The sequence below is a fragment of the Phalangium opilio genome, unplaced genomic scaffold, assembly GCF_054372755.1.
Source record: "Phalangium opilio isolate 3A_F unplaced genomic scaffold, DU_Popi_V2 ptg000025l_1, whole genome shotgun sequence".
Taxonomy (NCBI): domain Eukaryota; kingdom Metazoa; phylum Arthropoda; class Arachnida; order Opiliones; family Phalangiidae; genus Phalangium; species Phalangium opilio.
Window position 1 is genome coordinate 905,114 of NW_028324156.1, and position 27,658 is coordinate 932,771.

At 38.2% G+C, this 27,658-nt stretch overlaps 2 protein-coding genes across 4 annotated transcripts in view; both read right to left on the minus strand.

The window, feature by feature from the left end:
- The window catches only part of LOC149691617 (uncharacterized), a 61,599-nt gene that overhangs the window by 29,684 nt on the left and 4,257 nt on the right, over positions 1-27,658 (minus strand). The window contains exons 9-18 of the mRNA XM_089868946.1: positions 26,860-26,962; positions 26,061-26,179; positions 25,785-25,985; positions 24,964-25,078; positions 24,454-24,701; positions 24,099-24,351; positions 23,154-23,277; positions 22,278-22,383; positions 21,853-22,040; positions 21,700-21,793 (exon numbers count right to left, since the gene is read on the minus strand). Coding sequence (XP_089725072.1) covers positions 21,700-21,793; positions 21,853-22,040; positions 22,278-22,383; positions 23,154-23,277; positions 24,099-24,351; positions 24,454-24,701; positions 24,964-25,078; positions 25,785-25,985; positions 26,061-26,179; positions 26,860-26,962 — 1,551 coding nt within the window. The remainder of the gene's footprint in view (positions 1-21,699; positions 21,794-21,852; positions 22,041-22,277; positions 22,384-23,153; positions 23,278-24,098; positions 24,352-24,453; positions 24,702-24,963; positions 25,079-25,784; positions 25,986-26,060; positions 26,180-26,859; positions 26,963-27,658) is intronic.
- Positions 7,682-13,467, minus strand: LOC149691621 (solute carrier family 35 member D2-like protein). Of its 3 annotated transcripts, XR_016383411.1 has the most exons (11): positions 12,922-13,467; positions 12,561-12,843; positions 12,400-12,433; positions 12,247-12,333; positions 12,027-12,166; positions 11,760-11,931; positions 11,586-11,678; positions 8,918-9,064; positions 8,751-8,833; positions 8,386-8,681; positions 7,682-7,939 (listed from the first exon to the last, which is right to left on the minus strand). XR_016383411.1 is itself a non-coding variant. In XM_089868974.1 (10 exons), exons 2-10 carry the CDS (start codon positions 12,803-12,805, stop codon positions 8,573-8,575), a joined length of 1,110 nt encoding a protein of 369 aa, XP_089725100.1. In that variant the 5' UTR covers positions 12,806-12,839; positions 12,922-13,467; the 3' UTR covers positions 8,175-8,572. The 3 variants fall into 3 exon arrangements, 2 of the variants coding, with proteins under 2 accessions (XP_089725100.1, XP_089725099.1); XM_089868974.1 differs by lacking the exon at positions 7,682-7,939 and having other exon boundaries at positions 8,175-8,681; positions 12,561-12,839; XM_089868973.1 differs by lacking the exon at positions 7,682-7,939 and having other exon boundaries at positions 8,175-8,681.

Genomic DNA, 27,658 nt, shown 5'->3' on the forward strand with positions numbered 1-27,658 from the left:
TATATAAGTGCAAGTGAACGGTAGTAAAAAAAAACCCCACCCAACCTTGTGTACAAAAATAACAGATGTAAAAACCTTGAGCTTTCAATTTCTAAAGCGACCAACCCTTAAAAGTAACCAAAATACACCTTCGTATTTGTAAAACAAGCTTTGTTAAACATCCTGGACCCAGAGAGCTTCTCTATCTAGCTAGCGAAAGGGGAACGTTCCCAAAACACGTCTATTTCTCCACAAAACGAGAAGAGTTTTAAAAGAAAGTACTAGCTTGTGGCCGCGGATATTACACTTATAACGTAAGTAAATTTATTGAAATAAGGATTAAGGGTTCTCATTTTTTGTTAGAGTATCGAGGGGCTATTCACTCTGATTTTCTGTACTTCTTTTAATGGGTATTTACGGGTACCATGTTTTACCCCTGTTAAAGGATGCGCATCGAAGTACGGTACGATGTGGCTACTGTACGAGTCCAGCCCTTGGGTCGTCTTGTTATAACTTTGTATTAAATTAGTTGTTTAGATAACCCAGAGTTGCTAAATAATTACCTCGGAACTAAGACCAATTAATAAACAAAAATAACTACCCAACCATTGTTTCAGTCCGGTGGATGGATTTAAAAATAAATTAGCTCTCCCAAATAGCGCTTTTCTACACTGAGACCAGAATGCGCGAGTGTTTAGCCCCTCGGTGACACTATAAACGACTTCAATCTCACTATTAAATTATACTTAAGCGTACGCTTCTCGCGAAATCTTTGAAGTAAACAATAAATTACGAAATCAAAGAGAAATTCCGAAATCTTAGGCGAAATCAAGAAGAAATTCCGTACGCTTTATTTTTGGTATAGTCGGACCCTCGTATATTGTACTTGGTATGCCTCAAAACATAAACATTTATAGCTTAGAAAGAAATACCAATATGGCGGCAAGGAATGGAGTAATATTTTCCTTATAGGGTCAAAAGAGTGAGCGTGGGGGACCAGTCTCGTCTGACTCACAGTGGCACCCAAATTAAACGCAGCTTCCCAGAGGGGGCTGAGCCCTCTCTCATCTCAGGCCCCCACATGATCGGCGCCCCTGGACTGCCAAGTTAACCCCACTTAATATTAATTTGCTGACTTGCCTTTGACTCTTAATAAATAATTAATTAATACGTTCTTTTGTTAGGAATACTACCAAATTATAGGTATATGTCCCTTAATTTATCTTAATAGTTTTGTATGTATTTGTTTTATGTTATTTAAAATTAATTTGACTTAGGCTTAAAGCGCCTGTGGAATGACGTATCCACACGTGATTGCTGTTCAGGGGCGTCTCTGCTCGTTCCTTAAGCCTAATTATCAGTCACGTTTACGCGAGTGAGTGAGATTGTGAACGTGATGTTTTAACTGCCACCACTATTATAGTGGTTAGGTCCTAAACTTGTTCTACCATCATCTACACGGAGACAAGAAGTAATTATTACTATTAATGTATCTTCAGGATTACGCGCTATCCGTAGTATTACACGGAATTTTTCCGTTTAAAATTTAAGAAACGGCACCAAAACCCCTGTCCCTGTCCCTGTCCCTGTCCCTGTGCCGGACGCGTCCGCGAAACGAACGCTTACGATAAGAGAGGGAAACCGGTCGCGTCCGCGAAACGTACGCTTACGATGAGAGAGAGAGATCGCTAGCGTACGCGGTGGCGATACGAAGCCCCGCGTAGAGAGAGAACTGCCTGCCTGGTATATTAGTGAGAGGGGGAAGAGGGAGAGGGGGCATCCCGCTCGGAGAGAGAGGAAAGAAAGGTAGTTTAAATCTCGCGGGCTTTTTTGAGTGAAGGGAAACAAGGGAAACAAGATGATAATTTTCGTGCACTACTGCACTTTTTTAATTTTACACGGAATTTTATTCCGTTAAAATTTAAGAAACGGCACCATGCGCGTGATACATCAGAGATTATGCTGAATGGTTAGGTTAGGTTAGGTTAGGTTTCGTAAAATAGAGGGGACGGTTTACGGTCATAGTGATTTCTGGTTTAGGGGATCCAGGATTTGGTTTTAGATACATTATTTGATTCGTATGGTTTTGAAAAATTATACTTTAGTGGGGTGCACAATTTAGTTTCATTAATATTATTTGAAATGTGACGTTATTAGAAATTAAGGGGATACACGATTGCGTTTCAGAAATGTTTTTAGTTGTACGATTTATTGGAGATCAACTATACGGGGGGTCACGTGAGCCGTGTAAAATTACTATTAAGGCCCAGCCCTTGGGCCATCTTGTTATGATCATCACTGTAGGAATCTGTACATCTATCATTCGCGTGACTCCAGTTTCGGTAAGTCCTAACATTCCTATTGTGATATGTTTAATGCAATACTATCCTGAATAAACCCCACTTACACAATGCGTCTACACAAAGGCTCACTCCTGTTAGTGATTCCTTTTGTCGCTTTCGCGGGAACTAGGCTTAGGGACGGGTTAACCACACTTCTAAACCTCTAGGGAAGGCAGTACATTTGTAGTCTGCAAATTCTTTACCATTGTTAACATTTTTAATAGTACATAATATAACTAGTACTTTAACATAATTAGATTCAGGAAACAGCTGGCCTATCTCCTACTTCGGTCTTTTATTAAATGTTCCTTTTACGTGTCATGGAACTACACCATTGGTAGGGATAGCCTTCAATTCCTTTAATTAACTCTTATTAATAGAATCTCAATTAGCTTAGAAAGAAATACCAATATGGCGGCAAGGAATAGAGTAACGCCGGAATTGCCAGGAACGTTTGAATCAATACCGAACATCTGTAATTATAATAAACTAGCTGTTACCCGCGGCGTCGCTCGCGTGTAATAAGAACTTCCGTCAAAATGATATAAAGAATGGGTAGATTTTACTGATTCGACTAATATTTTTGTAGCACCCTAGGAGCGAAGGCACTCGGCGTTGCCCGTCAGCCCGTCGGGACATTTTTATTACTTTTCACGCGGACATTATTCCATAAAGAAGGGTTTTAAATTTCTGGCCGCCATTTAAAAAGATAGCCACAAATCGAACCCGAAAGACCATTCAGCCCGTCTATAGGTTAAAGGAAACCAGTGTACTAAATATTTGCGAAATCGGTTGAAACGCGCGGACTTTGTTGCAGAGAAGATTTTTTACATTTCGGGGCGCCATTTATTAAGATGGCGGCGGATTGGAAAAATCTTTCTTAGTACGCGCCTACTACTTATGAGTAACGTTCCTGCAAATTTTCAGCCTTCTAGGGCAAGCGGTTTGGGCTGGCCGTTGATTATCAGTCAGTCAGTCAGTCGGGACTCTGATTTATATAGATATAGATAAATCAATTAGTTCTTCCATGATAGAACTAAACAGAAATATTCATTAATTTGCTTGAACTGGCAAATAATAATGCTTGAACACGAAAGATTTGATTAAACAAAATTCCTAATAAATAAAAGTTAAACAAGATGGGCCAAGGGCTGGGCTCATAATAGTAGCCACATCGTACCGTACTTAACAGGCGTACATAAAATTTACGTGAATAGCCCCTGCTAAAATGATTACCAGTAATCCTTACTTCAATAAATTTATTTATGTTATAATTGTAATAGCGCGAGAAAACTTGAGTGAGTAGCCCCTCGATGCGCTACCCTTAACATGGCTAAAATGATTAATCGTAAGGCCATTATAAAAACGACGTTTTAGCTTTAACAATGGTAAACTGATTACACACAAGTAACCCTTAATAGAATTAGAAATTATTATATGTATTGCAATTTGAAATTAAGTTTAATCAATGTGAGAAATTTGGTTTTAATCGCGTAGTTCACACATTTGTTATGATTAGAAATTTTACAACAAAAACGGGTATAAACGCGGCGTTTCTAAAAATCTCTGGTCAGAATTGTCGCGCGTCTATTGGGCTAAAGGTTAGTTACAATCATATACTTAATAAGTACTAAGCAATTAACGTAAATAGCAACTAGGGTAGAGATGGCCTCCATTTTTCAAGATGGCGGCGGATTTCAAAATTATTTCTTAATGATCATCTACTAGTTAAGAATAACGTCCCTGCGAAATTTCAACTTCCTAAGTAAAGAGGTTCGGTCTGGGCGTTAAATTATAAGTCAGTCATGACGATATAATTGTGGATGGAGCTAAAAAGGAAGTGTTACGTAATCTTTCCGCATTCTATCGCGTCTGTTTCCGGTACCATTTTTCCGCATTCTCCAATAGGCGGCTTCTATTGTGACTGTCTGGGGAATGCTACATTCTTGGGGAAACCCCTCCTGGTATGTAGTATCTGCACTGTTAAAGCGGCATCCTTGAAGTTTAGCCGAGAGCCTCGCAGCTGGGAAACCCCACCGCGCTTGCGCCCAGACTTCAAAGCTCAAAGGTGCCGCCGCGCCTTCCCTTCCGAATACCGGGAAATCCCCGTGGAGTATATATTTGGAAATATTGTTAGTTGACCATAAAACCCTATAAGAAGTTGATGATTTAGGCCTTCGCGTTAGAGACAAGTTTAACGGGAATTTTGAAAATAAGTATTATTTTTTTTTTAATAAAAATAATAAATTTTTATCGTAATGGTGGAATTCGGACGAAACGAAATTTATTACTATTACTATAATTATTATTATATTGCGCGCAACGCCCTGCCTTTGCCCGTACTAAATAAGTGTTCTGTTCCACCCTGAAAAATTAAAATGCTAAAAGCTCATTTTGTATTTGTTCGCCTTAATTATTTGACACGGATAAGTTTTTACGAGAACATATTCTATACAATTTCGTACGTGAAAATCTAAGCTCAATTATCTCGAAACTCCGCATTTATATAACTACGCGATTAAAACCAAATTTCCCATATCGATTAAACTTAATTTCAAACTGCAATACGTATAATAATTTCTAATTTCTGGTCCCCCTTTGTGGGTTTGAAAAAGTGTCACCAAGCATTGTGTATAAATGCAGCTTTTTAAGGACTGCGAAGCAAAACTCATTTTTATCTAATGTTAACTATAAATGGGTACCTTCATTTTGTCTCTATCAATTTTAGTTCTAGAGATACGGAAGTGTTTTTTAATTGGTATCGAGAGAAAACCAACTTTCAAGGGGCCTTAGGAAATACATTGCAACGTATTTCCGTTGTAATTAACTTAATTGTCGTTGGATTTAAATGATATTTTAACACAATATTCTCGAGATAGTTAAAGAGGACATTTTCGTCTATTAAATGACGCGTGGCGGAAGGAGCCATCTTATTTACAACCGGTGATTTGACACAAGGAATTTGAATATTATGGAAATATGGGGTTTTCTGTTTAATTTTTTGATTTTTTTTGATTTTTTTAAATGCGTTTTCGGGAGAATGCTTTGCAATTAGGGAAAATTCGAGAACATTAGTTTAAAGAGGACATTTTGGTCTATTAGATTTGCGTGGCGGAAGGAGCCATCTTATTTACAACCGGTGATTTGACACAAGGAATTTGAATATTATGGAAATATGGGGTTTTCTGTTTAATTTTTTGATTTTTTGAAAAGGGTTTTCGGGAGAATGCTTTGCAATTAGGGAATAATATCTGCGTCTTTTTGGGGAGAAGCGTTATTTAGGAAATAAATTAGTTCTGGAAAGGTCAAATTCAATCGTAACTTATATTTGGAATGATCGGAAAACACAATGCACTGTATAAAAGCACCCTCTGCTATATTTAAACCGCGTGAAACTAGCTGGTTTATAACGATTTTTTAAAACCTTTACAAAAAGTTAGACTTAACTTTGCACTACGAGAAATGAGATACTATACCTTTTCAGCCTTTGCTAGTACTGTAAAGTTGGGTTGTAAAAAAAGTGTACCCCCTTGGTCGCGAAACCTTGGGTCTAACTCGCGAAAAATTATCCACCTCGTAATGTTAAGCTGCCTAGAGATTAACATTACTATTTCGGATTGAGAAAGTTTTAGTGATTATCCCCTCTATGATCGAGTTACCTTTAACAGTGCTAAAATGATTACATACTACACGTACAGAAACTTTTAGTTTACAACTTATGCCTTCGCATATTTATCGCATTTTAAAAATTTCTAACATGAACTTATGGCCAGAAGCGTTTGAAAGAGAAAGGGAGAGTATATATAGCTTAACCTTACTATCATAATTCCCTTCAAAAGTAGACGAACGAAAAATATCACCTCACCACAATTCTCTCCCTTTCACTTTCCCTTCAACGACTAACGAAAACATTTATACAGCCAAAGGGGACAACAACAACAGGGCAGGTCAAACTAAGAGCCTTACCGTAGATGTACGTCATACGATGTGGCTAAAAATACTTTGACGTACTTTTTCTTACTTGAGAAGTATTACTACTGAAAGCTTATGCAGAGTTGAGAATATGTAAATCGAGTCCATGGTCTTACCTTTTATGATGGCGGCAGGAGAATGGGGGGGGGGGGATGAAGAGAAACGTCCAAACCGCGGTCCCCATCTCTTTAGGTGGTTACTGAAAGAACATGTAAAGGATCAAAATTAAACACTTACGCCCGTCTTTTCACAAACTAAATAAAGAAATACATTTTTTAAATTAATTTTTGGGACCCTTTTACGAACTGAAAGAGCTTACCATCCTCAACACACAGATATTAATAATCTGCACCTAGATTAGGCGGGAATACAACTTTCTAATCTAGTAATTCTCTATTGTGAATGTAATATTTTCCTTTGTGGTTAGCATATTTTTCAAGTTGCTAATTTAATTACTATACCAGGGATAGATTTAATTTTAGAAGCAGGAATGGAGAACGGTTAGTATTTACTTCAGTCCGACTCGTAGCCTAGTATTGAGCCCCTCCCTCCAACACGTAATTAAAAGTTTAAATTATCTTATAGGCTCACCTAAAGTACGTTTTGATGACGTTACTGACGGGGAAGGCGAATAATACGTAATTCCTTTTTACCTCTGCCGCTCTGACCCGCCTCTTCTTTCATACCCCTCCGTCCCGTGGAAGGGGGTCCGTTTTTTATTTTTTATTAATAGTAAATTATGGTTCTTAGATAAAAGTAACTGTTCTTTACTCTTTCCCTTCACTAAAAATCGGGCAGTCGAAGACTCCTAGCTCCTATTACGCTCGTACCGCTTTTATATCCTATCCCTCTCTCTCTTGGATACTGATAAAAATTATTGCATGAAAAAAAGCACAAGAAGCTTCAGAATGTCATCAAACAAGCAGAGTACCGCTGCGGGGAAGCTTTTTTCTTCTTGGCCCTCCTTGACAATTAAGTATAATTTAAAATTCTCGAAGAGAAGTATTATTCGGATGTATAGGACAAAGGATCTGGCCAAAAAAAGCTACCTCCTCCCATAGAACTTACTGTTAATTTTGGGTTCCTTCAAAAGTCGCGCTTAAACATGTAAATCGAATTCTTTGAACGGGCTTCTATAGAGCGATCAGTGTTGCGCGTGATCGAATGAACCATGCAACAGACTGAAAATCTTGAAGAATTCCGTTCCAAACCTAAATTTTTGAGATGATCTCTCACAAAATACTGGCAACCATGAATCGCGGTTAAAGTTAAGAAACGGGTTAGGGAGGGGTTAAAAATAGAGTAGTGGCACTTCATGATTGTTAACTATAAATGGAGCATTATATAGTTTAAGGTAAGAAGGTGCAACGACAAAAAAGAAACACACATTTTTTTTCTTCAACTTTTTATTTAACTGTATTAATAGGAAATTAAAATTAACAATCTTCGTTTAAAAAAGGCTGTCAATTAATTAATTAAGAATATTACAATCAAAGAGACTCTAATTAAAAGGAACTTTTGTAACAATCAATTTTATAACAACAAGTTAACTGTAGGAGATTAAAATAAAAGATGAATTAATTATCATTTAAATATTATTGCAATTACCCTGCTGCGTGTAGTAGTGGCTCCAATTGGCCTTATTCCTGATCAACGCCACCGAGGCGTAGCGGCGACTTTTGGAACTATAATAATACGGTAGCCAATCAGAGGTGGACTCTGATGGAGATCTGTTATTTTCTATGTTTTGATTATTACCGCTTCAACTTCAAAAAGCATGTTTTAACTAAATATTATTAACCTAATAATCTCCAAATAGACCAAAATCGAATGAAAACTTACTCCGAAAGTCTTATTTCATAATATTAGACAGAATAAGAAAGGTAAAATCAACTTTTAATACTTTTGAAACCATATCGCTTGTTAAGCCTTGGCTATTCACATGATTCAAAATAGAGAAAATAACAGATCTCCATCAGAGTCCATCGACTCCAGCGCCACCTCTGATTGGCTACCGTATTATTATAGTTCCAAAAGTCGCCGCTACGCCTCGGTGGCGCTGATCAGGAATAAGGCCAATTTGGCATTATACTTAAATCCAATTAAATTAAATGAATTAAATAACTTCTTCGAACGTATATACGTTTTTTCTTCACATTTCAGTCAAAAATTTGAAGTGATTGGTCAATAGAACACAAATAATTAGTTAATTACTTTGTACCGGTTCAAGTTTTTCTTAATTAACAATTAACTTAATTGAAAAGTTAAGTCTAAGTCTATTAAGAAGACTGAGCAATTTCTTTAGTGGCAATCACAACTGCGGGTTTTGCGGTTTTTTTGTCTTTTTGAACGAACGTAAAATACGTATAAACCAAACTTCCAACCATGCTTGTATTTGTATCAAAATTAAAACCAAATTAGTTAATACTAATTGATTTAAATATTAGCTGTAATTACCTGATATTAATGCCTACAAAATTCGACATACTAAAGACGTAATCACCTCCAACAAACATTCCAAAATAAGTTACCAATATATTCTATAATTTAACGAATGTATGATTGTTTTAGTCATTTAAATATGCAAATTAGGGAGGGTGGGGGGGAATAGAAAAATATTCGACCTTTAAACAACCAATTATCGTTGTAGTTAGTGCGGAATTATTTTGAGTACAAAGTACAGTGGCGTACATAAGTACAAAGCCCATAAAGCAAGATGATAAATAAGATGTTAGGAAACCTACATTATTCCAATTTGAATAATTTATACTCTGCAATAAAATATGTTCATTTTTCAGATTAAACTTCATGTCGTTTCAAGCCTGTTTTTCTAAAGTCCCCGAGCTTTCAAGCCTATTTTTTTTCTAAAGTCCCCGACCTTCTAGCCCGTTTTTCTAAAGTCCCCGCCCTTTCAAATCCATTTTTCTAAAGTCCCCGACCTTTCAAGCCCGTTTTTCTAAAGTCCCCGACCTTTCAAACCCGTTTTTCTAAAGTCCCCGACCTTTCAAGCCCGTTTTTCTAAAGTCCCCGACCTTTCAGGCCCGTTTTTCTAAAGTCCCCGACCTTTCAGGCCCATTTTTCTAAAGTCCCCGACCTTTCAGGCCCGTTTTTCTAAAGTCCCTGAGCTTTCATGCCTATTTTTCTAAAGTCCCTGAGCTTTCAAACCCGTTTTTCTAAAGTCCCCGACCTTTCAAGCCCGTTTTTCTAAAGTCCCCGACCTTTCAAGCCCGTTTTTCTAAAGTCCCCGACCTTTCAGGCCCGTTTTTCTAAAGTCCCCGCCCTTTCAAATCCATTTTTCTAAAGTCCCCGACCTTTCAAGCCCGTTTTTCTAAAGTCCCCGACCTTTCAAACCCGTTTTTCTAAAGTCCCCGACCTTTCAAGCCCGTTTTTCTAAAGTCCCCGACCTTTCAGGCCCGTTTTTCTAAAGTCCCCGACCTTTCAGGCCCATTTTTCTAAAGTCCCCGACCTTTCAGGCCCGTTTTTCTAAAGTCCCTGAGCTTTCATGCCTATTTTTCTAAAGTCCCTGAGCTTTCAAACCCGTTTTTCTAAAGTCCCCGACCTTTCAAGCCCGTTTTTCTAAAGTCCCCGACCTTTCAAGCCCGTTTTTCTAAAGTCCCCGACCTTTCAAGCCCGTTTTTCTAAAGTCCCCGACCTTTCAGGCCCGTTTTTCTAAAGTCCCCGCCCTTTCAAATCCATTTTTCTAAAGTCCCCGACCTTTCAAACCCGTTTTTCTAAAGTCCCCGACCTTTCAAACCCGTTTTTCTAAAGTCCCCGACCTTTCAAGCCTATTTTTCTAAAGTCCCCGACCTTTCAAGCCCGTTTTTCTAAAGTCCCCGACCTTTCAAGCCCGTTTTTCTAAAGTCCCCGACCTTTCAAGCCCGTTTTTCTAAAGTCCCCGACCTTTCAGGCCCGTTTTTCTAAAGTCCCCGCCCTTTCAAATCCATTTTTCTAAAGTCCCCGACCTTTCAAGCCCGTTTTTCTAAAGTCCCCGACCTTTCAAGCCCGTTTTTCTAAAGTCCCCGACCTTTCAGGCCCGTTTTTCTAAAGTCCCCGACCTTTCAGGCCCATTTTTCTAAAGTCCCCGACCTTTCAGGCCCATTTTTCTAAAGTCCCCGACCTTTCAGGCCCGTTTTTCTAAAGTCCCCGGTCTTTCAAACCCATTTTTCTAAAGTCCCCGACCTTTCAAGCCTATTTTTCTAAAGTCCCCGACCTTTCAAGCCCGTTTTTCTAAAGTCCCCGACCTTTCAAGCCCGTTTTTCTAAAGTCCCCGACCTTTCAAGCCCGTTTTTCTAAAGTCCCCGCCCTTTCAAATCCATTTTTCTAAAGTCCCCGACCTTTCAAGCCCGTTTTTCTAAAGTCCCCGACCTTTCAAACGCATCTATCTAAAGTCCCCGACCTTTCACGCCCGTTCTTTTAAAGTCCCCGACCCTTCAAGCCCGTTTTTCCAAAGTCCCCGACCTTTCAAACCCGTTTTTCTAAAGTCCCCGACCTTTCATGCCCGTTCTTTTAAAGTCCCCGACCTTTCAAGCCCGTTTTTCTAAAGTCCCCGGTCTTTCAAGCCTATTTTTCTAAAGTCCCCGACCTTTCAAGCCTATTTTTCTAAAGTCCCCGACCTTTCAAGCCCGTTTTTCTAAAGTCCCCGACCTTTCACGCCCGTTCTTTTAAAGTCCCCGACCTTTCAAGCCCGTTTTTCTAAAGTCCCCGGTCTTTCAAGCCCATTTTTCTAAAGTCCCCGACCTTTCAAGCCCGTTTTTCTAAAGTCCCCGGTCTTTCAAGCCCATTTTTCTAAAGTCCCCGACCTTTCAAGCCCGTTTTTCTAAAGTCCCCGACCTTTCAGGCCCGTTTTTCCAAAGTCCCCGACCTTTCAAACCCGTTTTTCTAAAGTCCCCGACCTTTCAAGCCCATTTTTCTAAAGTCCCCGACCTGTCAAGCCCGTTTTTCTAAAGTCCCCGGTCTTTCAAACCCATTTTTCTAAAGTCCCCGACCTTTCAAGCCCGTTTTTCTAAAGTCCCCGGTCTTTCAAACCCATTTTTCTAAAGTCCCCGACCTTGCAAACCCGTTTTTCTAAAGTCCCCGTCCTTTCAAGCCCGTTTTTCTAAAGTCCCCGTCCTTTCAAGCCCGTTTTTCTAAAGTCCCCGACCTTTCAAGCCCATTTTTCTAAAGTCCCCGTCCTTTCAAACCCATTTTTCTAAAGTCCCCGACCTTTCAGGCCCATTTTTCTAAAGTCCCTGACAATGTGGCAACTCTTCAGTTTAATTCCCTTTCATTAATATTAAGTAAAAATAAACTCACGGCATGCAAATCACCAGTCAGGTACGAAGTTACTAACAACGGTAGAATCATAAATAATGCATTATAGAAAATTAATCCATAACGACCCAAATCCTTCGAAAAATATGAAATATATTCAATTTCTTACATTGAATTTTGTTTTTTTTTTGTTTTTAATCTTTCTCTTTATCTTACTCGAGTCTGTAGCTTCTTTTTAACGTAAATATTATTTCCAGCTGTAAAACAATCGTTTAACAACACGTAAGTGTACCCTAATGTATCGAACGCTAAATCATTAATGGCAGCTATCACAGCTCCACCAACCATGGAAAAAACGGAAAGAATGATACTCGTTTTCGCTCGAACTCTGACATTCATTCATTAATTAATTAATTACTTATTCATTCAATTATCAAATCAATTAAAATAGTTAAAATTTAAAATTAAGGGGCACTTAATTACCTTAGTATCAAAAACTCTCCGATCATAGTGAGCAAAATAGTAAACCTTCTTAAAACGGTAAACATCGGTAAACTTAAACGTTTTGTGCCATCCAGACCACTAACTAAGTTGCCAATGTAAAATAATGGTAATGGCCACACCTTAAATGAAGATATAAAATTAAAATGAACACCCCCAAGATGGCGGCCATAAGTAGCCATTTTGAGGGTAAATTTCATACCTTGGCAGGAAGGTCTCTAGTAAAATCACAAAAATTAATGACACCCATACTTTTAGCACTTTGCAAAATAAATAACGTGGCAACCATCTGTATAGTATAAAAATGAACAATGATATACTTATCTCACTTTATTTTCAACAAAGCATTCATTACCTGTCCCAATCCTAAAGTTTGAGCAGACGGATATCTATACATTGAAATGGTGACACAAAATACCTTTAGAATCTTTTTATAATTTGACAGCGTAACTGTCAGGTGTTCCATTTCGCGCAATTATACGTAGGTAAGTGTAGAAAATGTGTTACAGTACTCACTTATAGTTTGTTAGAACGATTTTGTTAATAAAAACTATGAGCATGGAAGCGACTCCATAGAATAACGCCGATAAAACGCGAACGTAAAGTGGTTTAAGACTTTCGTAAACGTTCATTTCAGGTGTTACACCGACTTTACACTCTGATACATAGTCTTTTAATGTAGAGTTTGAGTTTAACTCTTTATAAGGCAAATTTGAGACTCCATTTGAAGTGGATTTTAAATAATGATTATGGTTTTCCATGACTCATGAGATCCTTTCAAACTTTTGTTACTCTCTATCTTGTAAGAAAAGCTTATAGGATTCAAGGGGCAAATCGTGAAGGAATGTTTCTATTACACAATGTTAATAACTCATACCTTGTTTTAGCCATTAACCATGAAGGTATTGAATGATGCCATCCGTTTTCTAAGATAGTATATCATTTTGTTTTCTAATGCCCGGGGCCATTTACTTCATTACAGTATTTACTTTCACTTTTCGGGGCTAAATTTCAAGGTTTCTTAGAACCAGGGTCATGAACTCGCGTGTTTTTGGTGTAGAAGTTCAACGCTAATCTTACGGACGCGGCCTATACTAACTACAAGTTAATTAGGCTTAATTAAATCAAATTTTCACGTTTAAAATTCACCTAATTCGAGCGCGCGCTTCCCCGTTCATATCACGCGACGTACTGAATAAATGAGGCGCGAAAACGCCCCTTCAAACTTGGATCAAAATGAACTCTTCCATATAAATATTTTACGTTAGTAGCGCCATCTACTACGTTACTTCGCGCCAAATTTAAACTATTTCGATCAACGCGCTTTTTAAAATTTCGATATAAAACTTAACATTGTTTTGATCATAGACATAAGAACACTATAGTTTTGATATTAACTTAATTTGTACAAATTTAACGCTTAAAGTATTGATTTAGGCTTAAGTAATCAATACATGCCCAGGGCCGGAAATAAGCACAGGACACTGGACATTGTCCAATAAAATTTTAAAATGTCCTATATTTTTTTTAAAAACTGAGGGGGTCACAGGACGGTTGACCAGTAAATTTTTCCGAAGTTTTTATAGCTTGACTATGAAGGCGCCACACAATTTTTTCGCACTGCAATGGACAATGTCCTATAAATTTTCCTGTCAAAGGGGGCATCACTGGACACATGTCCTATTAGAAATTTTTCTTATTTCCGGCCCTGTACATGCCTGCAATGATGTTTGAAAGAAGCTGAGAAATTGATAATTTTCTTTACCCTAAAAAACTTTCTTAAAATCTTGTCAAACTTTAAAATCTGAATATTTTTAGCCCCTGCAGCCTTTTGTTTCAAATTATGTCATTTTCTTAACACACTAAAAGGTTTTCCCACTAAGTATACCAAACTTGGGTTCAAAATATGACACAATATTGACAAGACCCTAAGCCTACTTAAATATCCTAACCAAGGCCTAACAAAATATAAGAAACCCATCAAATACATCATTTTTTCAACAAGAAAAATCATAAGGATGTTCTGGCTATGGAATATATATTGTTCAGCCATATAATGGCTACATAGAGAAAAAGGGGTCCTTTTTCATCATAACCAATCCATCTTTTTGACCTAACTTTGTAATGGTGGTCTACAAAAGAAGAAAAGACGAAAGACACAAAGTGTCACCACAAACGTCCACACCATACGTCTAAAAATATAATAGTTGGACCAACACTCGTAAAAAACTTTGGAAAAACCCTTTTAAGTTAGAAATGGGAACTCGTTTTTCACCTTTTGTCTCTCCCTAAAAAGTCTTGGGTCCAATGACAGAGCAAAGCTTAGTATTAAAATGGTTAAGCCTAAAGACAGACAAGGCTTAGATTTAAAATGGTTAGGCTTAATGGAGGACAGGACTTAAAATAGTTAAGCCTAATGGCGGACAAGAATTAAAATAATTAGGCTTAATGACAGACAAAACTTAGACCAAAAGACGGACAAAAAAATTAGGTCTAAAGACAGACAAGACTTGAAAATTAAGCCTAATGATAGTCTAGTCTTAAACTTAAATTAATAAGGAAATAATTAGGCCTAAGACATACAAAGGCTTATCAAAGATTCAAAATCAACCGATAAATTTAACAATAGGCTATTTTAACCCCTCTTTTCGGTGTTAGTCAAACGCTAAGGGGTGATTTCGTTTAAAAGCTACGAGACCATGACGATGGGGATGGATGGTAAATACACCTCGCAAAGTGTCAGTGAAACGTCAAAGCAAGTTCAGGCAACTTCCGGCCAATCGAAAAGCACCCGAGCTTTAATAAAGAGAGACGTTTGATAAAGGAAGAGTAGAAATACGAGTACATCGGATAAATTCCACACGTCAGTCTCTACCAAGGTAAAAGGCATCGCGAATGAAACGTTAACCTAACCCGTTACCATCCTAATGTTAGCTTTAACCCTTGGTATATTCTTAAAGTGAAACAAATTTACTATGATAGTTTTTTCCCGAGGTCCCGAAAACCCAATTGGTTTCAGGAAACGGCTTGTTGGAGTGATCGGGGAGTCTGGGCTCTTGGAACAATGCGACTAAAGCGATTTGACTTCTATATTATTATTCATCTTAACTTCAGATCACTACCAAAGGTTATCACACCCTTCTATCTACCTTTCCTTTGGTCTGAAGTTAAGGTGTAACAATTGCATCTAGACTTCGAACTTTGGACTTGTCCTTACACCTTTTCATCCGCTTATTAATTTAAGCTTTTCCCGCTGATTCAGAAACTCTGCAACTGATAGGATTGAGTGGAAAGATCCCAAAGGATGCTGGGAAAAGGTTTTGACAAAAAAGGAGTAGGAGTAAGTTCTATAGACTACAACGTCACCGTTTCTAAATTTTCTGATGTTTTAAAAAATAATTTGAGAAATTTTTAATTTTCAGAACTTAATTCAGTCTAAACTTTCAACTTCGACCCCTTGAATTTAAATCAGAGGGAATACGCCATTCTTATCCCAAGTATCATCATAAGTTCATAAGATATGTTCCATAAGTTTGTCATTGGTTAGTGAGAAATTGTCATGGAGTGACGTGGATGAAACGTCACAGATTTGAGGTAAAGCGACGCCTGGGGAGGAGCTGTCAAGGCTTAGTAAAGATTAAATAGGAGAAGATGGACTACAAAACAGAGTTAAGTCCATTCTCGCTTGACGTTCTGCTAGAACTAGCTCGAGCTGTAAGTCTCTAGTATTTCGAAGCATAGGTACAGTCATACTTATGGAATATATCTTATAAATTTATGGTACCATCAAAAATCCCGCACCCAAAGTATTTAGCAAAGAAGTTAAGAACTTCTCCTGTATCGTCAAATGAAAACACAGACTATGTCGTGGGTGTATTTAAAGATCCAGTTAAAGATACGCACAACCCATAATCAAAGGCGAAAGGTCAGTATCTTCATAAAGATTTCACGAAGTACCCTATACCATGCCTACCCACTATCTTAAATGAATCACACTAAATTTATTCGTGAATAGTGAACCACAAAAATGTCGACGCAGTTACAAAAATTACAGGGTGTTCCTAAAAGGGTAATAATAGGACCGAAGAACAGTGGGATGGTTCTATGGTAAATCAATTTTGAGTCGAAAATGTTGTGACTTCTAACGCCATTTCGCCCTAAGGGACAGCCTAAACAAGTTACAATTGTAAACTTGTTTTATGGATGACCCCTTAAAATTAAGCAAGAAACTGAAAGACAATTATTTCTAATTTAATGAAGGGGTCATCCCTTAAACATTCTAATCAAAACTCGTTTAGAAGGTGTCCCTTATAACAAAATGGCGATAGAAGTTACATAGAACCATCCCACTGTACTTCGGTCCTATAATTACCCTCCCTTTTATGGAACACCCTGTACAAACCACCTTTCTCCTCAGCTTATATTCATGTTATAATTATACCAATTCAGTAGGACCAAATACGAACTGAATAATCAAAAGAGAAAACTAACTATATATACAGTTGGGATAGGAAACGAACGCGAACAAAAAAAAGAGAGGAGGAAAGCTCTTCCAAGCAAAGCTATTTCCGGTTTCCTTGAATACCGTGCCTGAGAAACAACCCACTCCCAAAAAAAAGGAGAGAGAGAGAGAGAGAGGATGGCCTATTCCTGGGTATCTGATTCCGTTCGAGTCTTGGAGACAAAAAAAAGTGCCAGCTAGTGTACCCCTACAAGGAATGTCACACACAACAGTACACCCAAAAAAGAAAGAAAGAAAGAAGATCCTGGGAAGTTCAGAGATGAGGAGGATGCATGGCTGATGGGAGTTCATTCGAATCTAACGTGCATGCACGCTGGACAATATATATATATAGAAATATTCGTTGTCATGGCGATGAATTTTAGCACGCTTCAGATGCTACACTGTTGTCCCCTGACCAGCAGTAGCATCCTGGACTGAACTGGACTTTACTGGAACAGTTTCTCTCCATACCGGATTTCCTGTTCGCCTAGCGTTCGTTCCACCCGAACGGAAAAGAAGATTCTCTATTTCGACTATTTTAAGTAAATTAGCGAAATAAAAATACCCCCCCCCCTCTTCCCCAAAAAGCTAGGAAAAAAGGGGTATTTAAAGGGATGGTAACGGTATTTTAGATAACACACGCATTTATCACATAGCGTAGACTCTAACCATGACGCGAAAGAGCTGCCTAAGATAGTTTGAAATTTTACTCCATGACGTATACCTAAAGGTTCAGGGACGTTAGTTGGTCGGATGGTATAAAGTTGGTCCCAAACCGAAAACTACTGGCAGGATATCTACCCTATAGAAACAGTTTCTGGTTCAGAGAGACGCGGGAATCTCGTGAGAGAGAGAGAGAGAGGGAGAGCGAGAGTGTGTGTGTGGAATAGGAAAAGGAGGATCAGCGGGAAAAGGGTAACCATGACAACGCTCTCTGAGGAAGAGGAGCCGGAGCAGGGCAAGCAGGCAGGCAGGCAGGGCATAAGCAACTCGTTCTCTGTAGTTCGAGGCTAGCTTTTGGTCGATGTCGCGCAGCCTCCGAGTGTACCCCTTTTCGCCGGCGCTCGATGAAAAATTCCGGCCCGAAAAAGACTTTTCTTCAAAAGGGGGTAAAACGTCAGACAAGTTGACACGTGAATGCGAATCGCTTGCTCGTTTCAAAACCGTAAAGAGAAGAAACTCGCCAGTTTAGAAGAAGAAAAAAAAAGAGGAAGGCGATATAACCAAATAAGAAATTTCGGGGCAGTGCAAAAGTGGGTCAAGGAAAGGACCCATTCCTTGCTAAAGCGAGTTCCTTCAGAGTCCAGCCGAGAAGACCCTGGACGCTAACCAGAAACTCAGGAGCTCAGGAACTCGGGACAAATATAGGAAAGTGTTTGGAAGAGAGAGAGAGAGAGGGAGAAAAATCTACTCTAACAAACATTCACCGACCGTGGAACTGGCTCGTGACCTACTTATCAAATTATTTCTTTTCTTCCATCCAAGTGGTGCCCAACAACCGTTGTGTTATGAGTGTCTTTGCACCATCATTCTTGGTTAGTAGTCGCGGTAAGGATATCTTCCTCGAAAGTTTCGAGGTATTTGTGGTTACGGTGAATGGTAAATTCGTTTTCGCTTCTACATCGAACCAACGAGGGGATTGTTAAAAAGTAATTACAAGAAGAAGAAGGCGACGCGGGGGTCAATCGGACCCCCTCCCACATGGCCGCTAGAGACCGCGAGATTCCCGGTGTTACGTACCCCGGTTATATTCAATTCAAAGGGTTGTTTTTCTGGCAAGTATTGTTCTTAACCTTTCTATTAATTCATGGAACAAACCCGGTTTCTACGGCGGCCACGACAAATTCGGGGGACGTTTCCCTACCATTATTGGCCGCGTTTCCCCCCGAAAGATTGCCGGCATTGGCCCGGGCCTTGCGTCAAGCCATCGCGGACTTGGAACGTAAAAGACCATCGTTATCTTTCTATTCAACAACCGGTCATTCCTCGGATGGAGGTACAAACGTTACGTCCACTTGGCCATCGTCATCTTCGAGAGGTAAAGGGTCGAGCGGCGGGACAAAGGGTCACGGAAGTGGTGTTACGTCAACGTCTACGGCCGGTGGAGTGTCCAAGGACGGTAACGCGTTCCAAGTATCGTTTTTACCCGCGTCTGTTGGGGTTCCCGATGATAGTTCCGAAGCGATTGGCGTACTGTGCGCCGGACTCGAAGCCCATAAACCTCAAATTTTACTGTCCTTCTTGGGGCCGCCACGCTCTTTCTTTCCGGCCTTGGTCGGAGGACACTCCGCCATACCAGTACTTGGGCTTACACAGGGATACGCCGACAGAGCAGCGGAGGTCAGTAAAAATCTAATTCTTATTATCATTAAACGAAGGGTATCTCAATGGGTAAAAAATAATAAGCCGGTTTTTCATGATTCAGTTCAGTTCAACGGTAAATAACTGTCCTCATCCCTGTAACCAGCATAATTTTAAAACCATAAAATCACTTTCAGTATAAGATAATTCAGAAATTGTGGCTTTCAAATCTTAATAAATATCAGTTGCAGCTCAAAGATGTATAAACAATCCATTTGCACGCGTATAAGACAATTCAATATCCCATCCATTTAATACCGCGTATTAAAACGCCTTCGGATATTAGCAGCATTCAGCGATGGATCAATCATATCATAAGTTTATAAGGTACTTTCCATAAGTATGACACTTCCTATACTTCGAAATGCTAGAAACTTACTGAGAACGACAAGCGAGAATTGAGTGGTTAGTTTTGGAGGACTTCCATCTTCCTATTAATAAAAACTGTCTTTGTAGACAAAGACTCGAAAAAGTAAAAGATAAGTGTAGAAAACTAATTGACTGAAATAACAGATATCAGAAGGGGATAATAGAGAAGTATTATATACTTCTGCAGACATTCAAATTTTCACTTTTGAAGACATGATTAGAAAACATCAATTATTTGAAAAAATTTCTTATCTTAGTTTTTTTCACCAAAATTTCATATGACGAAAATGTTTTTCAGCATTATTTACAGAATTATTTGGCTCTCAATTTAGTTCTAGAAAAAAAATTGAATTTTCAAGAATATTCAAATACTTGGATTTCTGAAAAATTGAGCTAAATGAATTTAAATTTTGATATTTTAAAATTGAAAATATTGCCACGCGGAAAACTACGTACGACGCTTGACTGTGATGTAGTTAATAGAGTCGAAAGTATCTGTAGCTTGATCGTGATCTTTTGAGAGCTATACCAACAACAATTTTTAGCCACATCGTATGATGTACATCTACGATGAGGATCTTAGTTTGGCCTGCCCTGTTGGCGGCATTGTAGGAGGCGTTGTAGTGTCCCCAGTAAATGCCTTTGGTAGTATAAAATTTTTCGTTTGTCATTGAAGGGAGAGTGAATGGGAGAGAATTGTGGTGAAGTGATATTTTTCGTTAGTGTATTTTAAAAGGAAGGGAATTATAACAGTAATTAAGTTTAAGAATTGGATTTATTTGTACTAGTAAAATTAAACATTGAGAATTGTGTTTTACGTTTGCTCGATATATTTAAAGCGAGAGAGAGAGGATTATGGTGTTGCCTTAATTTAAATGGACGGTTTAATACTCCCTTTAAAATTGTTTATTATTAGAAGTTACGTGCATTTCTCTATAAATCGAGAACAGTTTTAAAAAAAGAAGGTACTAGCTAGGGGCCCCAGATATTACAATTTTCGTTAAAAAAACTAAGATAAGAAATTTTTTCAAATAATTGATGCTTTTTAATAACGTCTTCAAAAGCGAAAATTTTAATATCTGTTATTTCACGCAATTAATTTTCTACACTGATCTACTTTTTCTAGTCTTTGTCAACAAAGACAGATTTTATTAATAAAGATTAAAGAAAGCCTTGATTCCGTAAACATAGACGAGATTTACATATACAATCATGTGAGAAATATCAACAACTAATTTAAAAGATGAACTGATAAGAACTTTGTTTAAAAGTTAAACTTTACTTTGTAAAATAAAGTAATTTAGGAATAGTAATATGAGTCGGGAAAATTTATATTAAACTTCTTTCGAAAAGACACATCGTATTCAGTCTCGTCCGTGAGTGCATGACGCTTTTTAGATCTACTTGGAGAAAATTCTGGAAATTATAAAGAAAAATTATTGCACGTAGCTTCACCATTAAACCCCCACTATGATCATATCTGTTTTGTGCTACGTATATTAATCTGAGATATACCTAAGCAATCCAAGCACTAAATTTAAAGTTTATTAACTTAAAAGAAAATTAATGCACCTTAATTCATAACGACTTTGGTGAAACGTTATAGAATTCTAATAGAAGTGACCTTCTATTTTGATAACGTAAGTCCGGGACTATCCCGAAAACAGGATTTTTCAAATAAATCTAACCAAGTCCGATTCATTCTTATCAGAAACCTTAATTGTTCGTATCTTCTTTAAAATTTTAGGTCAGCAAGTTCCATTTTTGTTTTTCATTATTTTACGCGTTGTTTCGAATAAAAAAGAAAACATTCTAGTCATGGTCCTTTCGTTTAAGACTAAATTAAAACACGGTAGTTTTTCCGTTGAAGAGAAGAGCTTCGAATTATCAATAGGCGACAGAAAATTTGTGGTAGCTCGCTTACTTTTCAATCCGTATGAAAGATAAATGCCAAACTACAAGCGGAAAGCAAAACTTCATTACTCGACTACTTTGCAGCGTTGCCAGATGAAAATTCCCAAATTATCGTACCAAGCCACAAAAATTATCGATTTTCGACCAAAATTATCGTACGCTCTTAGCACCACCAAAAATAAGCCGGGTGTTCTGGTATTTATACTAAATTCAGTACAAGGGTACTGCATAAGGGAGATAGGTAAATAACGTCTCCAAGCGTTTCTCACATCCTGCGTTTAGACTTAATTGTATTATTACTATGGGATGAATACGAATCACTCCCTCCCATTACAGCTTTTTCTAACCCCAGCGAGACTTTTGTGCCAAGATTAGTTTAATTTCCCGCTAAATTCGAAACTATCGCGTGTCTAAGCCGAATTAGCAAACTTAGCGTACTATATTATACAGTACAGCGTTAAAATTATCGTACACTTTGAAAAAACTCTTAAAATTTAGCTCGCTTACCCATACTTACTACAACTCGGCTTACTGTTGACCGAAGCGCTTTCCAAAATAGGTAAATCAGAATCAGAATCGATATTGATATCTGGAAATCCATCTTCCGAATCAGAATCGATATTAATACGTGAAAAAACTCTTGAAATTTAGCTCGGTTACAATTGGCGGTACTGGAACTTGGCTTACTATTAACCGAAGCCGTTTCCAAAATAGGTAAATCAGAATCAGAATTGATATTGATATCTGGCAAATCTGAATCTGAATCAGAATCGATAGTAATACATTCTGCGCTAGTAGAACCAAGCGGCTTATTTTTAAAGGTCTCAGATGTAGATGAACGTGAATAGCTGTGAAAGTAAAATATTTAAAATAATATGGTTAAAACGGTACTATATGATTTTATCCCACAATTGCCGCCAAAGTTTCAGTTCATTCTACACACAGCTCTCTAATACTTTACCAAACGTAAGTATGGGTTTGCTGTAGGGGCCTATAGTATGGGCGCTGTCCATGCGACTCAAAATTAAGGAGACTCCGGCGACATTTTAGTTTAAAGGAAAATGCTAGGTAATATAACGTTATACCTTGAATATAATAGGTACGAATCAAGATCGATTATTTCAGCACGCTCATCTTCGTCATCACTAATTAGATTTGGTAATGGAAGTGGTTCTGGATCATTGACAGGAACTATAACAGAAAGTAATAAGTAACTATTTACTTGTTATTTTCTCAACATTTACAAGCTTATATCAAATTATCTAACTAAAGCCGCGTTACTTTATCCGTAAATGGTGAAATTAAAACCAGGCAATTTTTACTGATCGTTATCTTATTTGGAAGACCAATTAATAAGTACGGGGACTATTTCTACATGATTTTAAAAAACAAAATATATTCGGATTGAGTCTTTAACTTGACCAATAGAGTAACACTGTCTGGACTATCACATCGAGCAAATCGCGTATTTCATTTAAAGATCTAGATGAGCTAGCGCTCGGATTTCAGTTTGATACCGCGCTCCGCTCGAGATCCGCTCTGAACTGAGATGTATAAAGAGGCAGATCAGTATCAATCGCGTGCCAAATCTGTATTGACGTTTTGACTGAAAAAGTAATGTTAAATCTGCTCTTGAAATGACGCCTCTTTAACTACCAGAGCAATGATTTTGGCAATTCACTATCGAATTTTATAACAATATAGCCGATCAAGTCGTCAGCGATCTCAGAGCGGGTAAATGGAATACACTATAAGTGTTGATCGTGGTAAATTTTGCTCGACATAGCGTGAGCCACGAATAATGTGACGAATTTATTCGTTAAAAGCCGAGGTGAGGTAGAACGCGATTGGTTAGTGGCGCGTGTTTAAGAATCAGAGATTTTTCTTCAATGTTTCACAATGGATATACGTTTAATAATTAGTAAAATAACCAATTTAAAAGTTATAAGAAAAAAACTTACAATTAGCTCTATCAAAAGGGCCACAATCCTCGGGAAAGTAAGTTGTCTCGTAGGCGCCTCTTAGCTTGGCTAACCTTTCATTTCTCTTGGATTCTCTTTTTAAGAGCTCCTGAGCCCCCTGAACCTATTTAAAGTCAAATAAAAATAATACAGATAGAGTGGCACCGTCTCGCGTGAAAAATATATCTGTGACGTCAGCCTACTGGAAACGTTTTAGCCTTTCGTAAAAAAGTGGATTTCAAATAATTTCATACGAAGCATTTTCAAATGCATATTGCCAAATAACCAGAAATCGGAGAATTAAAAGCTTGATATTTTTGAATTGACAGAAATTAATTCTATCTTTTGTTATATAAATCAGACGTTTTTCAAACGAAGCTTCTCAGACCCTTTAAATATGGCTTTTCTACAACAGAGTGGCTAAGCTAGGTAAAGGCTAGTTAAACCAGAAGTGAGATGAGACTAGAAGTACTGAGCTAACCAAATTCTTCACTCGGCGAAGGTGAATATTCTTGATAACACACCAACTGTTGGCCCTCTGGTGGCGGTTTCTGAATTTCCCCTCCAAAACGTGAGACGCTCGCGGTGGTAGACGGCCGAACTAGATTCAAGGAGCCGCGCCCGTGTTCCGTGGCTTTACGTTGAGGGGAAGGGGGTAGGAAATGTTTTTGGAACTCGACCAATTTTTTTCTCAGTAGTGTAGGCGGGTGGGAAACGGCATAAAATCCTCAAATTTGTTCACTAGTGCAAGGATCTACTACCAATGCTAGAGCCCTTCACTTCTAGTCTCATCTTACTTCAGGTAAACCAATGGAAGAAACCAGTCAGACCTAAGGCACTAGGTCTGATTGGTTCCCGCCTTTGACAAGATAAATTTCGTGTCCAGAAGGTTAGCCCGAATGCTAGGGGTGATCATGGAGCCGCCTGTTGCTTTAAATAACTTGCCTTTTTATTGATGTAATCTTTCTCATCATCAGTGGCGATAAAGTCATTCGGGGGAGTTCCTTTAAACATCAAATCGTGGTCGCTGATGCCAAAAAGCAAATCCTTAAGAGATTCCAGGTACTTGATGTGCGCGTTTAATTCGGGACTGGTTCTTCGGTTATGGGCGTGAAGTGCGTGAAGCTGAACCTGCGTGTTTGAGTAGGTTGGTTCTTCAAGAAAAAAAAGCGAGTGCAATTCGCCTTCGGTGAAGTACCTGTGATATACATATTTTTACAAGAAAAAACAAAAGAAGCTAAATTAAATACATTTCAAAAATAATCTTAAATGGATACCAAATTTTATTTAAAAGAATTACCGGTGAGGGTCACGATCTTGTTCGAGGTCACTAGTGGCTTGTCTCGTAATGGAGTCTTTAAAAATTTGTCTTCTGTACATCTTTTCTTCTATTGTTCCACAAGTGATGAGTCTATAAACAACCACGTCCCTTTTTTGACCAATTCTATACGCTCGGTCTACCGCTTGCGCATCGACAGCGGGATTCCAATCTGGGTCGTATATAACCACTCGATTAGCCTCCGTGATTGTTAATCCAACACCTCCCACCTAAAAAAATAAAATGTTGAACTTTCGCAGTTAAATACTATCACATATAAGAGGGGCGAAATTGTCCTAAAGCTCACGTGGTGAGGTGGTCGCCTATTGGTTAAAGTTTTTCTGATACAAAAAAATGCCTTAGCCAACTTAGCCTTAGCACACCAACTTTGAAAATTTACGTAAAATTAACAGAATATTTCCTTCATCTCTTTTTATCAACCCAAATCTTTTAAAATTGATTGTCAGGTCATTTCATTCAAGTATGACTTACTAGTTTAGTAAGAAGAAACACTGAAATGTTTGAGTCTGACTGAAACTTGTATATTATAGCCTGCCTATCATCCAAGTTAGTGACGGAACCATCCAATCTGATAAGTTTAAAACGCCTAAGCAGTAACAGTGAAAAATAGAATAAATTGAACAGTTCTTGAAATACATCTATGACGTCATTTATTGACTACAGGGTGCTCGATTAAAGGGTGGGAGGACAGATCTTAAATACAGTGAATTCTATGGGCCGTTAGGAGTTCCATGACATTCTGCCCTAAAGGCCTACCATTTTAGTTTCCTAGTTAAAAGAGTACGTCATCCGCGAAACACTAATCATGAAATCAGAAGGGGATAATAGAAGAAGGATGACACTCTGTATCCTCTTAATGCTTTAGTTATGTAACGTCATTCTTCTGAGGCTCACCCTTTTAGTTTGCTTTCCCGCTCATCAAACTACAAATGGGCATCGCACCTTAAGGTGAATTCTGAAGTTGTTTGGCACTTAATCCCCAGCAATCATCCCACAAACCTCGTCTTGACGAGGGACAAAAATGCACAAGCGCGTCTTCTCAAATATTTAAACGCTAATAGAGTAATGATGAGGGAACTATTTATTGCGTATGTGATTCGGTTTAGTAACCTTGCTCTAAATGATCCGATGTTGGGAAGAGTGACGTTGCACTTACCCCGCTTTGTGGTACACTTCTCTCTGATGAAATGTAAAGATTCTTCACTCAAAAAATCGGCCATAGAACCCACTGAACATTCACGGTCCTAGTACCCTTAATATTATTTTATAAACACGATGTGTAATGCGCGTACCTTTCATTGAGAATCTTTTCAATGATATCTAAAATTCTCCTTGACCTGGAAAAAACTAAAGTCCTGTGACTTTGCTCCCTTAGTGTTTCCAAAAGTGAAATGAGAAATTTCATTTTTCCGGATTCTTTCAAGAGCAGACTAGATTCAACATCGAGATGTGACACTTCGTCCTCTCGCGAGTCATTCAGCGTAGAAGCCTCTCTAAGAGCAATATTAATCGTAACTTATAAAAATTCGACATTACAGGAGCCGTCAAAATGTAATTACACCACGTACTTATTTCCATCATTCAAAGCGAGAATCTTGCAAGCTCTCTTGGTGAAAAGTCTCGGGTGATCGCAGATTTTTTTCAAAGCAACCAGTTCCACGACTGGAGACATAGTCGAAATCACAGCCTATGATAACGACAGAAATACCGAATTAATTCTCTCCAATTGCCGCTCGAGGGTCCTGTTAAAAAATTTCCGTATTCCATTTGTGTCAACAATCTTGGCTCTCTCGGTCAGCTTTTATGACGTAATAGAGCATTTTGCAAGCGATCTCAGAGCGGTAAAATGGAATACGGTATACGCCACAATATTCTAAATTATGAAATACAATGGACACGCGGACTACGAAAAAATTTAAGTAACACGGGGATATTTTACTCCAGTCTCCAATGTGTAACAATGAAACTACAACGTCCCAGCCTTGGGCCATAATGACATCAATAAATTGATATGACACCAGCTTCTCCCACGTCTTATCTATCATGGCGGTACCAAAAGAATTCCCAGTGTCACTTCGGTTTTTCACCGAAATAAGCCAATAGCGCTTTGTTTCGAAAAAAACAAGTTATTTTAACCATAAAAGGCCTAATTTCGCTCAAGAGTTAACCCAAACTAAACTGCGCGTACATTCTAGTATAAAAATGCCTAGTGAAAGGCTTAATCCGACCATGGTCCGACTAAATATGACCACAAAACCTCGATTAGCCGATTTTCACGCGTCACTCTCAAACAAGCTATCAGTAAGGCTGTAGCGTTACAAAGCATAGGTAGCGTCACGCTTATAGAACATATCTTAGAGTACTTACCCTTTTAACTTCATCTGATTCAAGAAACTGTTCATAAATGTCAATTTGCTGGGGAGATAAATATAGCCACATAACGAACTCATTCTTCCTGGGTATCTTTGCGCTGAAATAAAAATATATGATATTAAGTCGAATTAAAGGACCAACAATAGTGACCAGCTGCCCTATTGAGTGGAAACCGAGTTGTCGGACATTTTTGAAGGAGCGTACGGGATTTCGAAATCCAATTTGATTTCAAAGTTTGATAAAATCCAACGGATTTCGTGATTTTTCCCGTGTTTTCGGCGGATTTTGTTTGAAAAATTACCTTATAATTTTGGATCGGGCACCATGGAATCTAAACTGCGACAGCCATTTTATTTAATTTTAACCACGAAAACACGCTTCGGGCAAATACCCGCCATTCGCCAACGGATGTTCTCCGAGTGTTCAGCTCTTTTCTAATATAATTTAAAAGGTTCAGACTACGGCATCAATTTGTTGAATTTATTGACGCTTCTGGCAATGTGTTTAAAATTAAATAAAACAGCTATCACAGTTTGTACTCTATAATACACCCTAGCAAAGTCTTTGTAAATTAAGAAAAACAAAATGAGATGAAGCTACAAGGCGTAGAACCCAAGTTATGGTCGCTTGAAATCTACGAGGTTTCACATTAAAGGGTATGAGAAGCTTCGTTTGAAAAACGTCTGATTTATATAACAAAATATAGAATTAATTTCTGTCAATTCAAAATTATCAAGCTTTTAATTCTTCGATTTCTGCTAGTTATTTGGCAATATGCATTTTAAAATGCTTC